Source organism: Sesamum indicum, linkage group LG13 (assembly GCF_026168435.1).
Source record: "Sesamum indicum cultivar Baizhima isolate 11 linkage group LG13, ASM2616843v1, whole genome shotgun sequence".
NCBI lineage: Eukaryota > Viridiplantae > Streptophyta > Magnoliopsida > Lamiales > Pedaliaceae > Sesamum > Sesamum indicum.
In genome coordinates, this window is record NC_142669.1 from 15,072,724 (window position 1) to 15,090,353 (window position 17,630).

At 34.3% G+C, this 17,630-nt stretch overlaps 2 protein-coding genes across 3 annotated transcripts; one reads left to right on the forward strand and one right to left on the reverse strand.

Annotated features, from left to right (window-relative positions):
- The first annotated feature begins 2,568 nt into the window (after positions 1-2,568).
- On the forward strand, positions 2,569-8,439 carry LOC105176191 (LEAF RUST 10 DISEASE-RESISTANCE LOCUS RECEPTOR-LIKE PROTEIN KINASE-like 2.1). Of its 2 annotated transcripts, none has more exons than XM_088877355.1 (2): positions 2,569-3,600; positions 7,187-8,439. In XM_088877355.1, the coding sequence occupies exons 1-2, from the start codon at positions 2,835-2,837 to the stop codon at positions 8,284-8,286; spliced, it is 1,866 nt and encodes a 621-aa protein (XP_088733481.1). In that variant the 5' UTR covers positions 2,569-2,834; the 3' UTR covers positions 8,287-8,439. The 2 variants fall into 2 exon arrangements, with proteins under 2 accessions (XP_088733481.1, XP_011097224.2); XM_011098922.3 differs by having other exon boundaries at positions 2,570-3,600; positions 7,145-8,439.
- A 719-nt stretch (positions 8,440-9,158) lies between these two features.
- On the reverse strand, positions 9,159-15,891 carry LOC105176150 (uncharacterized). Its single transcript, XM_011098868.3, has 6 exons — positions 15,656-15,891; positions 15,241-15,580; positions 14,622-14,658; positions 12,111-12,347; positions 11,969-12,016; positions 9,159-9,749 (listed from the first exon to the last, which is right to left on the reverse strand). Exons 2-6 carry the CDS (start codon positions 15,543-15,545, stop codon positions 9,345-9,347), a joined length of 1,032 nt encoding a protein of 343 aa, XP_011097170.1. The 5' UTR covers positions 15,546-15,580; positions 15,656-15,891; the 3' UTR covers positions 9,159-9,344.
- Between the last annotated feature and the right edge of the window lie 1,739 nt (positions 15,892-17,630).

Genomic DNA, 17,630 nt, shown 5'->3' on the forward strand with positions numbered 1-17,630 from the left:
AAATTAGAGAGCCGCCAAATGCTGCAGTACGTCATGCATTAAAACTCTGTTTTAATTCCAGTCAAATCTGTGTCAATATTGTTTACTTAAAAAGTTGTTCTTTTTGTAACTAGCAGTTAATAAATGCATCTACACAGCAAAGAATATGCGACCATGCAGCTTTCTACCCTCAAAGTTCACAACTACACATCCAAAAACAACAATAAGGGCATTTGCACCTTCAGCTCCCTATCCATATGGATTTTTGAAGCCATCTTTACATTCTTGAAGATGGAAGGAAGTTTGTCAAAGTTTTAGAATTAGCAACAATTTGGGAAAAGTATTATTTTAGTCCGCTGAGTATGTCGAATTTTAATTTTAATCCGATAATTATGTCCATTTTTGTTTAGGTCCAGTAACTTACGAAATTGCTTACTTTTAGTCCTCTGTCAGATTTTCGGATAATTTTACCCCTATAAGTGCATATGGACTAAAACTGCCTTTCAAAAGTTGAATAGGAGTAAAATTGTCCGAAAATCTGCTAGAGAACTAAAAGTAAGCAATTTCGTAAGTTACTGGACCTAAACAAAAATGGACATAATTATCGGACTAAAATTAAAATTAGGCATACTTAGCGGACTAAAATAATATTTTTCCCCAACGATTTCACCATCTTCAAAAGTTAAAAAAATCAACTAAGGTTGGGAAGAAGGCTCCTTAAGGAATGTTTTGATGATGTTTTTTTCTTGTGTGGCATATATATATATATATATATATATATATTGGCAAATTGCACATCTATAATTGTATAGTGCAAAAATTGTCATCTTTTTGTTTATTTATGTAAGCAAACATATATATTTTGCCAACGAATTATTTGTTTATATATTAGACTATCAATTTAGCTGTATTAGAATTTTTTTGAAGAAAAATTACATTTTTGATCTCATAATTATTACACGAATCTGACAATTTTAGTCATAATAGAATTCCATTTGTCAGTTAAACCCTATAATTTAAAATTAAAAAAAAATGGCATATTAGGGACAAAATCGAAAATTGCAATCATTTTTATGGGTTTATGTTGGATTATTCAATTTATCTTCCTTCTCTTTTAATTAATTAAATAAATATAATAACAATTTAAAGCATGCACGACAGAGACTGTATGTAAAGTTCCATATACATAGGAAAAAATACAAACAATCCCCTTATTATATTGAAAATGTGCAAATTATCCCTTTATGAAAAACCAAATATCGATTTACCTCTCTGTATTTTTTAAAATACAACAATTTATCCCTATGATTTTTAAAATGAAGCAATTTACATCCCTGTATAAGGAGGTAAATTGATCCATTTTAAATAGTATAGAAAAATAAATTGCTATATTTTTTTTAATAGAAAGGTAATGTACTCATTTTCAAAATCATTGGAGATAAATTGCTATTCACCCCATATATATATATATATAAACTTCCCACTGAAAGGGAAACACGCTTTAGACCAAATGCGCCAATCGCTCTCATTTTTAAGATTCCACTTCAAAATTGTAGGTTATATGTTCTTGAAAAGATGAGGTTTGAATTTAATGATGATAAAGTAATTTCATACACCATATCTTCACTTGTGGACATAAGTGATTCTATTATCGGAACGACATTTTTATAATTAGACCAACCTTGAACGTGTTAAATATTGATAAAAAAATTGATCGATTTATCAAATTTTAATCTATAAATTAACCATAACCTATTAACAAATATGTGTGTTCACATTAAAATTTTTTGAAATAAATTGTTAATTAAAATTCCAAAGAAATTAATTAACAATCGGGTTTTGAATTAAAATTTTAATAAATTTGGACTTCACATATGCTCAAAATAATAAATTCACAATATGGTCGTACTAAATTCAGGACTTATGCATTTTGATGAACGGAATCAAAATTGAACATGAATTTATTCTTTTATTTTGGAACGGCAAATTGGGTAGAGTATTTTCAAGTACAATCAGTTAAAAATTGATCCACCAAAAAAGTTATAATGTCCAAACCCAATATAAATACGAATTAACTACCTAAACCCTTTCTCATAATCTCATAAAAAGGGCCTTTTCAGGACACGATACAAACTATAAACAACACATATATAAAATCGTCTGCGACTCAAGTCCAAATTCTCTTCTGTGACAAAACTCTGCAACTATTTTTTCTTTGACACCAAATTTTAAAGGCCTTGATATTATATTTTAAAGTGACCCGTAGTTTGCTTCACAAAGTTGGAGGAGGTTACACATCCGCATCTAAAATTACGTTTTTAGTTCTTGGATTACATTTTGAAAAGAAGAATTAAGGGTTAATCTGTATTTTGAGATAATGTAAATTTTCAATTTAAATTTATAAACATTTCATTTATCCATATTTTTATAGTATCTTTATTATTTGTTGCCGACTAATCTTGTTGCTTAGGCCAAACCAATATACATCAAGAGTAGATAATTTTGATACATTTGATTCTTTAAAACTAATGCCCAAAACAGACCGCTTGAAGTTTTGAGTTGGAAAATAATTAGAAGTCACCCCCAAAATTTACTACAACGCAAACACACTCGAGTCTATTTCCTCAACAGGACGAGATTGTAACATGTAGTAGCAGAAATTAATGATGTTGAAAATTCAAAAGAGAGAGAGAGATAGAGAGAGAGAGAGAGTTTTAAGCCCATATGGACTGCAAGTCTTTGATCAACTTTCTTCCTGAGTCCCCCTCTGTGTGAATTGTGGAAATTTAATACAGAATCAATCAATTCACAACTCAAGTGTTTTGTCTTTCTACACCAATAATAGTTCTGAAATCATGTGGTTAATCGACATCTCTGTCTGCTCTCTCTCTGTGAAAATGCATACCAAACCCAGCCAGGAACTGTTTCTCATCCTCCTGGCATTGGCAACCCTTTCACCACTCCGTTTCCCAGGTTCTTATAGTCAGCAAGATGTGTGTAGCCACTCATTTCAGTGCGGCAACATAACTAACATAACATACCCCTTCTGGGGAGGCAGCCAGCCCCGAGACTGTGGTTTGGGAGGCTACCAGCTCCTTAACTGCGAGGGCGATTTTGCTTTACTTTATATCCCACCATTAATGTACCGAGTCTTGGAATTCGAATCCTCGAATCAAACTCTCAAAGTCGCAAGACAAGACTTACTCGGTAGTGCATGCCCAACTACTTTCTACAACACAACCTTACAAGACCCTTTCCACTTTCCTCCCCATTCTAACGACCAGAACATCACTCTGTTCTTCGACTGCTTCGTTGATAAGAACGGGACGAGAATCGTCTTTGCCAATCAGTTTGGCTGCACAAGTCTGTTCGGAGCAGGGGATGCATCGTCCCGCCCAGGACCAAATATCACGTGCCCCAACAGTATTTCTGTTCCAGTCAACCAAACGGCGGCCCAGGCTCTGAAAAATCGTAAGGCCGCTGATGTCCTGCAGGAGGCTTTAGCCAGCGGGTTCCTCATCAAGTACCGTGTGTTTTGTGAAGCTGGAGTGTATGCTCAGTGCATCGCGCGGCCGGTGAGGGCGCCAGCTCCCTCTCCTGTTTATCAGGAGGGACCTAGAGGTATTATTTCCTACTAAAATGAGTGTGCATAGTTAAATAAAAATTCTAAAAATTATTTTATATTTTTAAAAATATTTTTTGATTAAAAAAATAAAAATGTTCAAATATATATATTAATTAAATAAAAAGAAGAAAACAATAAAGATAGTTATTGAGAGAATTGTGGGGGAAGAGAGAAAGAAAGTTAGAGGTTGAGGGGGGAAAAAGAAAAGTGTAAATAATTATAAAAAACGAACAAAGACAAAAAAAATTCAGACAACAAAAAGGTGGTCTTCAATTATAATAAAGTATAGATATTTGATTCAATTTTGTGGCATCAACAACCTTCTTATATAAGTTACAATGCATGAAATTGGGCAAAACCCTTCCCCTTAAGGTTATGGATGGCTATTGGGTGGGTTTGCCCAAACTCCAGACCCGTCTCTCCTTACATCATTCGTATTCAAAATTTAAAAAAGTACAAATAACAAGTGATGTCCAAGCTACATGAAAGATTTGCATAACTAACATAATAATAGCAAAATTATTTTTTGGTATCGTTAAAAAATATTATATTGTTTTTGGTATTACAATTGGGACAAACTTTAGAAGGATAATTGTCTCGACACCTACCACAAATTGGGACACATTTTGCGATGACGTCCATCGGAAATTACATAAAACAAGTGACTCATTTGAGACTGAAGTTGTGATGGGAAACATATCTGGTCGCAAATTGAGATGGGTGTCTTGATTTTTGATGGTTGGTATATTTATTTTTTGACGGGCTAGAGGTCGCAAAGTTCGTTGCAAAATGTTTTAATTTTATTTTAAAAATTAAATAATAATTTTATTATTGTATTTTTAAATTGAATTTAAAAGTTGAAATGTAATGCAATTAAATTAAAGGCAAAATTAACAAATGGCAAGATTGCAAAATTAGTTCTATATGTATAGGGGGTGGCAAAATTGGTCCTTTAAGTATTGGATTGACGATTTTGATTTTGTAAATTTTAATTTAATGGCAATTTTAGTCTTTCCAACCGAAAATTGTCAAATTTTAACTGAAAAAATTGGGGCTCAGGGTTCCGGTTGCCAATTGGACGTAATTTAAATACGTGGCATCCTACATGGATGCTAAGTCAGCCTAGTAGGCGGGAAATAGCCACATGAAGATCACGTATAAAAAAGAAATGGGGGAAGCCAATGAAAATGGTGGTCTTGAATGGTAGGAAATAAAAACAGACAGAATTGGCCAGATAGTGGACGAAATGGATAGGTTTGGATTCAATCAACTCGTCGGAAAACGGGGAGTTGATTTATGATGGTTTCGAATGGTGAGTAGGTCGGATTGAGGGTTGGCGGCGTTGGGAGGCTTACAAGACAGGGGGTTGGCCATGGGCAAGGGAGGGGGTTGCATTGGTGGAGGCGAGGGCGAGGTTGAGGGCTAGCGGCGACAGGAGGCGGGAGAGGGAGGGATGATGGGTGTCGAGACCACCAAAAAAATGAATTTATACAAACATTTTTGTGAAAATGGTGAGTAGGGTCGATTCCTTAGGGAATGGGCTTAAGTTGGTTCCTTCAAAAATTAAAAATACAGGGAGTTTTGATTGTGATGAGTAAAAAGGCGAGATTAAATTAAAGAGAAAATGACAATCAATAAGATAAACAGATATAAGAGAAAAATTTTTTGGTTAAGGCTGGGTTCATACTTCCATTAGTTGATAATCGATGCAAACATAACGATCATTCAAACAGATAAATCAGGTATGGTCATTGGTACGACTTAACGACATTACCTTTCCTATCATTTCAGTAGCCAAGGAACTTCTGTTGGCTAATTCCCTAATTAATGAACAATCTTGGAAACTTCCACAAGATTTAATTCATCAACAGCATTAAGAATTCGAAAGGTCGAGTTCTAACAAAAAAATTCCTACGATGATTTATTTAAGTTAGATCATGTATTTTTCATAACATAATTAACTATTATGATATAATTAACCATACTATGTTGCTACTAATTATTGATCTAAATTACGGATTTGCAAATTCAATTAGTTAGGCAACATTTTTTATAATGAACAATTGGCCATATTATCCATAAATCAGATTGTTTGTACTAAAACTATAGAGAATAACATGAATGCCTACTAATAATATTCACTTTTGATAATATTAAAATTTTCATTTGATTTTTTTCCACTAATAATATTCACTTTTGTTTATAGCGATAAAGTGACAAATTAAATCTTAGAGGGCATCCCTACAAACTTGAAGGAAGTTTGTATAATTTCTTGATAAAAGGCAAAAGAATCCTTTTATCAAACAATATGATTTGCTTTAGGTGACAAATATATATACAGTGTGTTTGAAGTTTCCCATTGTAATTAGGGTTAGTTTCTTGACAAGGTATTCCCACTGCTCCACCTCCTGACTTAATTCCCACTGCTCCACGTCCTGACTACTGACTCTCAGCAACTTGTTTGTTTAAATATTGTTCATGTCTTTTCTTCTTAAATATATGTTGAAGCTGGATTAATTATTCTTATGACAGAACTAAACATGATGAATTTACAAATAAAATGATAAATAATCTCATTATCTATTATATATTTTTTGGCTTATATCACTATAATCATGTAATATGGTATTCGGTTGAAAGAATTACAAAAGTATGATTATATGTAAAAAGACTATTCGAAATTATTTTTTTATGTTATTTTCATTCTAATGATGTATCATACGTACTGTCCCATAAATTTGAATTGCTAAGGCCAAACTCGATTGAAATACTGGGCTCTAATATACTAAATCAAATATGTGATCATTGATCATGCATTATAAGCATCTTATTATGCCATATCACACGAACCAAACAAGGTTCAATTTATTTCTTCCATGACGTGATGTATAGGATTATCTGTTTTAGTAGGGAAAAAGATTTTTTTGTCCTTCGATTTTGTTCTCAATCTGTTTCAATCCTCTAAGAATTATCATTATCACATTTTTACCATATTTATCTAAATAGTGAAACTTAGTTGCAACTTAATTAATATATCCATATATTTCATAAAAATTATATACTACTTTCTATATGCTAAAATTTCTATAGTTTACATAATTATTTCTTATTTCTAAAATTTACTATTAATTATTATATGTTTTGAAAGATTTTCTGCCTTGTTCAGCCTTTCGTATGTAAATTATTGGCAATATTATAACTATTTTTCTTACATCAAAGGACTTGTATATATAATTTTGGAATATTAATATTAGATTACAGTTACACCTTTTTCTACTTTATATATTAATAAGCTATTTTTGGCAATAAATTGCATGAAAAGCTAAGTGAGGTTAAATTAAAATTTTATATAATTTTTCTTATTATATTAATATTTTTCGTCCAAACACTAATGAATAATTCTCAAATGCGGTGCAAATTATAAAAAAAAAATTAGAGTAAAGTCTAATTTTGGGTTTTAAAAAAAGGCGAGGTGAAATTAACCTTTTATTATTTTTTCTATTGGCAAATCATGCAAATACTACCCGGCTTTATATGCAGCAACGGTGATAATTGTCTTAGCAGCCCTTATTATATGCATAGCATTCGTTATCACATGTTGCCGTTGCCTCAAAAGACGACTCGCCGCGCGCCGCAACCCTAACAAGGAACGCATAGAGAAGTTTCTACTCCAACATGGATCTCTGGCTCTAAAGAGATACAAATACTCAGAAATCAAGAAAATAACCAAGTCCTTCAATGACAAGCTTGGTCGAGGAGGATACGGTAGCGTCTATCAAGGACTGCTGCCCGACGGCTGTCCCGTTGCTGTCAAGATTTTGATCGACAGCGACTGCGACAGCAATGGGGAAGAGTTCATCAATGAAGTAGCCAGCATCAGTAGAACCTCCCATGTCAATATTGTCAATCTCTTGGGGTTTTGCTACGACGGAAACAAGAAAGCTCTTGTCTACGAATTTATGCCCAATAAATCTTTAGACAAGTTCATAAGTAATAATGCAGATTCTCAGTTGGATTGCGAAAAGCTGTACAAGATTGCTGTTGGAGTTGCCAAAGGCCTGGAATATCTGCACACAGGCTGCAATACCAGGATTGTTCATTTCGACATCAAGCCTCAGAACATTCTTTTAGACGACGACTTCTGCCCCAAAATCTCCGATTTTGGGCTCGCCAAGCTGTGCAAGAAGAAGCAAAGTATATTATCAGTGCTTGGGACAAGAGGCACTATTGGCTATATTGCTCCGGAAGTATTCTCCAGGAATTATGGAGGAGTTTCTCATAAGTCCGACGTCTACAGCTACGGAATGATGGTTCTTGAAATGGCTGGTGCAAAGAAAATCGTGGAATCTGAGGCAGCTGCGCAGTCGAGCGAGAATTATTTTCCTGACAGAATCTACGAGCAGGTAGTAGTTGATGTGAGCACGAATTCAGATGATTTGATGATTGAGGTGGAACAAGAAACAACTAGGAAAATGTTTTTGGTAGGATTTTGGTGTATTCAGACAAATCCATCGGACAGGCCGTCGATGTCTAAGGTTGTGGAAATGTTAGAAGGCAGTGTTGCATCCATGCCAATTCCACCGAAGCCGTTCCTGTTTACTCCAAGTTTCCCAACATCGGTGCCTGAATTTTCCTCCACACTGTCAGCATATGTAGAGACAGAGAATTCAGCTGAAGTTTAATCTATTTGGAATTACAAGTGGATATCCAAGAATAATGATCCACATTGATATGGTAAGTTAGGACTTTTGCAAATTTGTGAAAATCATATAGTACTTATTGGTCTTCAGATTTATATGTTACTGTAAATATTGAAATATTTAGTAGCAGGATAAGATATAATCTTCGATGTTATATACTCAATAATAGTGTATAATCTAATAGTTATATTCGTAATGGAGTTTATACTTTGCTTCATAGAATCCCCTTAATTTAAATCCTTGCATAATTTAACACAGGCATGCTACATGTACAAAATCATTTCTTAAATATACATAATATTATTGTTTTACACATGTACATAATATTAGTTCGCCTAAACATGCATTGCTTTGTTAGATAAGTAAGCTATATATCAGTTGTTGGAATTTTGATCTTCGTTAGAGATTTGGCCCTCATTCAATAATTATTTTTAAAATTAAATTATTTTTAATTCCTTCATTAACCAAACAAATGCGATCAAATCGTTGTGACTGCCCTGTTACTTCTCGAACACCACCAGCCAGCAGTCTAGTTTCAACAGAGGCCTCCACCACTAACACCAGCATAGTAGGTTTGCATTCCTTGTGCTTCCTCTTCCTTTCACTGCCATATCACATTCACCACACTTGTATCGACAGAAGACGAAGGCACAAAGAAGCTGTGCCCAGACCATACATATATTAGCAACAGAAAAATGCATGTATATACACCAAGGTCAAGTCGTGGCATTCTCATCTGCGTATTAAGCGCTCATCAGAAAAGGGAATGCATGTATATGCACAGTTTGGCCCAACGTCGTCCTTTAGCTGGGAACCAACAGATATAAATATACAGAAACTACAAGATGAGCCCATCTAATCAATACAAAATTTTATAATTTAAAACAGATACAGTTCTTATTTTCTCAGGGTCGGATCAAAATACGATTGCAACAACTTACTAAAATGAGCGTACTCGACATGATCATAGATACTTACGCATTGAAAATCGTGTTACATAACCTATCTTAGGTGATAAACCCTGATGCCTAATAAAGTGATCACCAGATCAAGCCTTTTCTTCTCCTGAATCTGTCAACACGGTCTGTACTCATTCTGGACTTTTCAGGCTTGCTCGACTTCTTAGACTTGTCAAGCCGGCTATCCAAACTGTTCCTAGAAATTTCTGGAAGGTCCGGTTGCAACTCAAACGTGTCTGTGGTACTGCTTCCATCAGATTTATTCTGACTCTCTGAATTTAGTACTGATGCTGCTAGTGAACCATTGCCTGCTGGCTTTGATTTTCCAAGAGACAGTACAAACTTTTTTAGATGTTTAAGGAACTCAGGATAAAGTTCAAGATTGCAATGCCCGCCTCCATTTATCCACAAAGGTTCGTATTTAACCTTGCAGAGCTCCCAGAGCTGCTTCCCATGGGAGCAATCAACAACTTCATCTGCAGTCCCCTAGATATGGAACTAATAATTAGCAATAATTCATCTCAATGCACGAAAAATTACAATCACTCAAATAACAGGCATTTCTATACAAGTATATACATTTACTATGAAAGAGCTTATGCACAAATTCCTCTATCATACTTTCGATTAAATTCTGTTAACTTAAAGACTCAGAAGGCATTTTATAAATCCAACAATCCGATTTAGTACAGCACTCTGACAAGAGGTATAAGTCAAGCTGTAACCATGTCAGGTCTTCTTCTCAAGCATATGATTGTTGTATGGATCTGTAAAGTTCCCTAGATTGTACACATTATAGTCAACAAAACTACTACTGCTATATTCCGTATCTTTCTCCTCACCTTCAAGGATCTGGTTATTCAGCAGGGTCGGTCATTCAGAACTCTATATTTTCAGACATTCAGGATTCTCTTAACTTTTGGACCATTTGAACTCAAACTCAGATTGATGGAAATGGAGGTAAGAACCAACGATCCTACATCTAATATACTGCCAAGCTGGTAAAGTCAATTTTTCCAGGGCCAGTAGCCCATAAATCTCTACTAACCACCTTAAATATTGTTCCAGATAACAACTTGTGCAACTAGGATTACTAGTATTTAATGCCCTATCATAAATAGTTCACTTACGACGCTATACATTGAATTTAAGCAATTAAGTAAAAAGTTGGCTAAGCCTGGCTTAGGTTCCGACATTCAACATGGAAAGAGTCTTTCTTTCTTTGGTACCAAAGGAGTACTCTAGCATTGAATAGAAGTTAAATCCACCCAAAACAAGAATAGCCAATGATCCACCGCTAGCTTTTTAACCAAGAAACAGCCATGTTACAAAATAGTCCATCTCACACCTTTTGAGACAGCTTTTGAGCCAAACTCTTTAGGCAAATCATGTGTAGTTGCATTTTAAGTACTATTTAGAACAATGCTAGATAAATACTCATTTGTTGAAGACATCAAACCTTTCTCAAGGCTAAAGCCATTTATGATCCCACATTGTCCAGAAAAGCTTTCTGTGGCTACAAATTCTTAATTATGGAAATTATTTACTTTTACTTCTGCCTTTAAATATCAATTTAATGATTTCCATACCTCCTGAATTACCGGTGCTGGAAATTAAAGGCAATAAACCAGGTAATATGACATTGCCACATAAAAGGTTATGTCAATTACATGACCAATTGAGTATATTGACTTCCAAATTGGTCTGCTACACTCTTGGTTGTTGCAGCAAAATAACTCAAGAATGATCTTTTGCTTTGACTACGAGCCTCTAAGTAAAACCGTGAATCTTGTCTCAAATGATCAACGAACACCCTTTGCTCGCTCCCAGTGGACTACTACCAGATCTATCCACAAAATTGCACACCCCTTCGACCCTTGGAGAATTAATGATGCTCCAAGACAGAGTAGAGAGAAAAAATACTTTTAGGTGAGTAGTTTTTATGTGGTATCAATTGTGAGAAGGATTAGGTCTACTATTAAGTCTAAATGGAAAGAGACATTGCTTGCTTTGTTCTTGTTGAAAATTTGGGAAATACTAACTTAAATAACAATCAATTACCAAAAATTTAGGGAGTATCCTATAAACCAATACCACTAACATCGACTAACATAAGTTGCAACAACAGTAATCATCCACTAATGTAAGTTGAAGTCAACACTAATATCCACTATCTCAAATATGAATGTTTACAAAAACAACATTAACATACATTATCTCGAATATGGATATAACTCAAGTATGGTTCTCTTTAACGAGGTACGACGTCTTGCTCAACAAATTGTGCATGACACAAAAAAGATGGATCTTATCAGAGGTTTGAGCCTCAACCAAACAAGAAGCCATGCAAGGGCCTCATTTTTGGTGCCGAAGTGAGGCCTTGAGCACTTTTGAACTATGATTCAAATAAGATTAAATGTTTCACAAATGCCTCTCACGATTTATGGTAATATTAACTCGTATTGTCCATCCTTGACTCACAAGATTAGCTCCTTTTTTAACATGTAATAGCTCCTTTTTTAACATGTAAAAATATATGGAAAAAGTTCCCAATAGGAGAAGGCAATGAACGACGCCAATCAAACAAATTAAGTAGCTGAATGCCAGCAATTGTCACATCTCTACTTATCTTAGGAAATATGGCAAGAAAGCGTGAAAGAGGGAGTAGGAAACGATGGAAAATAAGCAAAAGCAAGACAACTTACATGAATAACAAGAACTGGACAATTTATTGCACCAATTTTGTCAATATTCTGCAGTTAATAAAGAAACAACTTAGTATCAATGGTAGAAGTGCCCACTAGCAAATAGGGAAGAGACAATATATGTGCAGTAAGATGAACATACCTTGTAAATATCAAACCAATACGTCCGCTTTACAGGGTACAATACCCTTAACCCAGATAAAATCGGGCTATGTAAAACAACCCCTCTCAGGTTTGGTAAACGTGATGCAAGATCGATGGTGGGACCACTACCAACTGACTGACCATATAGTATTAGTTCTTCATCTTTAACCCCATACTGCTCCTTGAGGCATTTATATACAGCATCAATGTCTGCGTATGTATTATATTCAGTTGGCTGTTACAAAGAAAAACGGATTGTTGTGTCATATTATGACAAGATCCAATGATGAAAGCACTCAGAGGTGGAAGTAAAAACTTTGCTGATAAATTATGATATATATTTATCTAGGATCCTTAATAAGAACAAGAATGAAAAGACTATGCAGAATATCGTTTTGTCCATCTATCGTTACAGTACAAGCAATCCGTACGGACCCAAGTTTTCAGTTATTCCGTTAACCAAGTGTTTATCCCTTTCTTGGAAAGAAAAATGAGCATACACTAACAAAACACCAGTATGGTTTTAACATGTGAAGTCAGTGACCCACAAATCTTTCATTGTAATAGGACAACTAAAATACTAGTACATAACGAACTAAAATTTTAACTAATTTGCATAATCGTTACTATAACTCCAAAAAGTACTTTCCCAGGAAAAATAATCAGCTGAAGCCCTTCATGATATAATTAAGTTGGCCATAAAAGTTGACGCAGTCACATCAGGAGGCATGGCAAAGGCCAAGAACTAGTACTAATTTTCTTAATTGGTAACATGATCATTGGGCTAGGGAGAAAGAACTAAAAATGCAAACTGCTAACCCAACCTTATTTTATGAAAGACACAGGAAACAGCTAACATAATGTGCTCTGTTCCCCCATACCATGTATACACTCATGCAGACAAGATAAGAATTTAAATTTTGATGAATCGTTAAGTGGTGCTCATGCAAATTTCTACCATGCTGCTGAACGCATATAGTTTCTTGTAATTTGCAACTCATTAAATTTTGACAACAGAAATTATAGATTTTGTTGTGCTCCATCGAACTGAAATCATTATGGGCGCTCCTTAGAGGAAAGGGCACTAAAAATCAGAAGATGAAATAAGGAAAATCGGTGTGTGGTCTCACATTGTTATACATAAACCCAGAAACAAAGAAAGGAAGAGCAATGATCATCATGGCACCAGAGTATCTTGACAAAAGCTTGTGAAAGCGATCTTTGCAGTTACAGACTTTTGAACTTTTACAAGGATGCAAAATGGCCAGAAATTCTGTACTTGTGTGGATGTGCCTTTCTATTATAAGTGAATCATAGGCCCTATCACCAAATTCTCAACTTTGAGCATGAAAGGATACAGTATCAGAGAAAGCAGTTTCACTTGGCACACATTAGCAATGATGTTTCAGTACTCTACATTCATCTGGATGTATTCTTTAGAAGCTTATATATTGCTTCTTAACTATGAAAAAGGAAATAATTGGTGCTAAAATTATGATAATCACGCTTGATGAAATAAAATGTCATGCAAACGTCTTTCACCATCCAAGAACCATCTAACATGCAAGATATAGGGAAAATTATACTTACACCCTCTATAATATGGTGAAAACACATAACCACCCCTCTTTCATAATTACACTAAAGTACCCTAGAACTGTCAAGTGCCTTACACTGTCCCCCTTGACAGACTTTCTGAGCTGGTAAGTGCTAATGTCATCACAAAGAAGTAATGAAAACCCAATTCTGCCCTTGAACTTTTGGTGGATAATTGACAACTATTTTTGGATAATTATACCCTTCCTCGTTAGTGGGGATATTTGATATTTCAAGCAACTCATGGATCTAGATGTAATATTTTAAAAAATAGATATTCCACTCATATATATACATAAAGTAATTTTCAAGGTTATATTTGTATAGTAATTCAAAACATATATATTTTTTATTTGTTTTACAAACTTTTGGTTAGATTTATTATCTAACTATAGTACTGTATACATTATACATATATGTATATATAGCGTGCAGAACAGAGTAAACAACAGTGGGTAAATTTTAAATTCTGAAATTTTAAGTAGAATAGTAAAAAATCCACCCTGTCATTTTAGTTTTTATATTTTTCTTCTTTTTTAGTTGTTACCGAATGGGTAAATAAGTTTTTCCGTTACTTCTGACCACTTTTTCGGATGTCAATGTAATTACGAAAGATAAAAGGGGTGGTTTGCCTCCTTTCCTATATTCTAGTGTGTCCATGCAAGTATCCCTATAAACGTATTGACCCACTCAATTCATCGCAAACAAAGAAACAATTAAGGATGGCAGAAGCATGTCTAGCAGAAAAGAACAAGTGCAATTAATAACAAAGTTATACTATTTGTGTATTAATATATGTCCCACCCCAACTAAATAACAAGAACTAAATCAAAAGGAATGATAACAGGGTACCATAGATGACAAACTAGTAAGCCAAAGACTTATATAATGCACTTCAAAGCAGTAATCTAACCTTCCCAGTGGACTGCCCATAACCTGAGTAGTCATACCTGAGATGATAAACAAATGAGCACATAAGAAAAGTAAATTACCAGATAAACAATGAGCTGTCAATTTCTACAAATATAGTAAATAAAGGATACATAAAAATGAAGTTCAAGGAGAAAATCAATGTTTGCAGAACTCAATATTAAGCTATATTGCAATTACAAATCAGAACATTTAGTTCTTATGACAACCATCACGTGATATATTTGTTGTTTTCCAACTTTTTGCTGGTTTCCAACTTCTGAGAGTACTCCTATAGATAAACTTCCTGAAGTATTCTTGTATCAAACAGTGTTTCTTTTACAACTCTGTTCAATGTTAGCGGTGCATTCTACATACAATCCGTAGCTACTGCTTCAGTGCGTTGTTAAGACATAACAATTCCACAGGACATGGAAAGCGATCTCGAAATATTCACTCAAAGTATTAGAAGTTTCTGAAATAGTTATAACTAAATTGAACAAAATCCACAGCCACGGAACAAGAAAATTTCTCGTTTACTATTCTTTTACTAAAGCTTTTGCAAATTATTAGCAAAACTAACACTATAACTTGAAAGTTAACAGAAACAATTCGGGAATTACCCCATCAGATTGATGCGTAGCCGAAGGGTAATCTCAACGAATAGCTCATACATCTGACCTAAATCGGCGGCGTTACCGTGGGAGTAGAGCAGTGTAGCCGTGGCCTTGGGGTGACTGATATGCACCGCCACGACGTCGTTTCCCCGGCGCGTCCTCAGCTTCAAAACGTCAACATCCTGCCTCGGCCGCACCTCGGGTATGCAGAGAGCTCCGCCACGCGACTCGTCTGCCACCACAGTGTACGACGGAGGATTCGGCGGAAAAAAGGCGAACTTAGCAGCAATCGATGACGTCACCCCGCCCATCCTTTCCCTCAGCAGTAACACAACTATTTCCCTTTCTGCGGCGGCTCAGCAAAGTTATTGCACAATTCATAAATAAAGCTTGAAACTTTTTCCTAGTAACTTCGTCTTACTTTTTGCTTCCAGTATTCAGATCTCCTTTTCGAAAAATCAAGGGGCAAATGGTGCTGAAAGGGGTGGCTGAGCGGCGGCGCGTGGCAGAAGGCGGGGAGGAGAGTGAGTGGGGGAAGTAAAAGCGGATAATCAGAGAATATCTAATCTAATGTAAGGAGGGTTCGGATTTTTCGAACGTTGGGAGAAATGCGATTGAAGTTATGTGAGAGAATTGGGTACAGTGGATACAGTTGCGTGTTTTGACGGCGACTTTATAGAAATGAGAGGCGGTATTTTAGTAACTGTTGTCTTTTGTTTTTTTTTTTTTAAAAAAAATATTTATCAATTTATTACTAAATTATAAAAAAAAAAATCAAAATATCAATATAATTACGTCTTATTATTTAAAATATTATAAATATTTTTTAGTGTTTAATAAAATTATATAATCTTTTAATAGAAATATAGAATATCAACTTTGTTTTTATTCTATTTTTAAAAAATATAAAAAAAATAAAGTGGATAAGAAGTAAAGTTATAATTCACAATCTACAAAGATATTTCAGTCAAATCACCATAAAAAAATGAACAAAAACTAACATACTAGATTAATTATTAGATGTTCGTTAAAAATATAGACATATTAATAATTTTCAATGAAAGGAAGAAGTATTTATAATTATGCTAAATTTTAAGAAAACTCGTTATAATTTACTATAAAATAAATTAGGCGTAAGTACATTTTATCCCGTCCAACTATCGATGATTGCGCCGTAAGATTTAGTGAGTGTTTTTTTTTTTTTTTTTTCTTTGGCTACATAAGTGATAAGTCTACCTAATATGAACTAAACATGGCTCTCTTGTCAACAATGAGTTTACTTTTGATTGTGATTGTCTACACCACTCATGCAAACTTGGTCATTAACATTTGCAAAGAAATGGGCCATGATTATTAGTTTGTTATTTCTCTTATAGATATGTGACATGTTATGATGCCCTAACATTTGATGTCTTTGATGTAGCAACTAATGAGTGGTACTAATATTATATGGTTGAGTTAGTTTACATCAAATATGATTCTTGATGACTTTGTTTTCAATGCCTTATTAAACTATGTAACTTAGCTTTAACTAAGTTTGAAAACACCACTTGATTGACATTAATTAGCATGTTCTTTAGCTTTTCATGTACAATTCAACTCATACCTACTTTAATTGGTTGTGTCACAAAATTGTGATTGTGTTGGGAACTTATATTTAAATTGTCGGATATTTGTTCTGATTATAAATATTCATTATTAGATTAAGAAAATATATAATGTCTTAACTTTTACCGCCATCTTATGTACGTGGAATTCCTAGCTATTTGAATTTAGATGTGTTACTCTAATATCACTCTTTCATATGCGGGAAAAAAAGAATTGACTGAATTTTTAGCTATTTTTTTCTGACAAAAAATGCCTTTTTGCTAGAAAATAATATCCTTTTAAATAACCAAATTGTAATATTTATTTGGACTACTGGGCATTAATCCATTACTTTTGTCGTTTATTTTGCAAACTAGTTGTTTGACAAGTATCGATTTATATAGATGCTAGTTTTAAGTATTTTCTTACAATGTTTGTATTCTACTCAAAATGAGTTGACATTATATATCAGCATCCACTCTCCTAGGCCAAGTTGGCAGCATTTTATCGTTCAACGTGGCCTTTCTGGGAGCTGTTATGTGTCCTGTTCATGCTTGGCCCTTTAACCGGGTTGAGATGTCCCTCTTGAGCTTCTCTTTGGATAATTCGAACTGAGACTTTTTAGGTTGCATCTTATGATCCGTTCAGGTCTGTACCTACTTGTTAAGTTTCGGGGCGTCAACTTTGTTTTCATATCCTCATTAAAATATAGATATATTAGGTTTTATTATCTGAAAATTACCTCATAATTGACATCACCTGCTATGTTTCTTCAAATTTTCATGTACAATTGAGTTAATTATACCTAC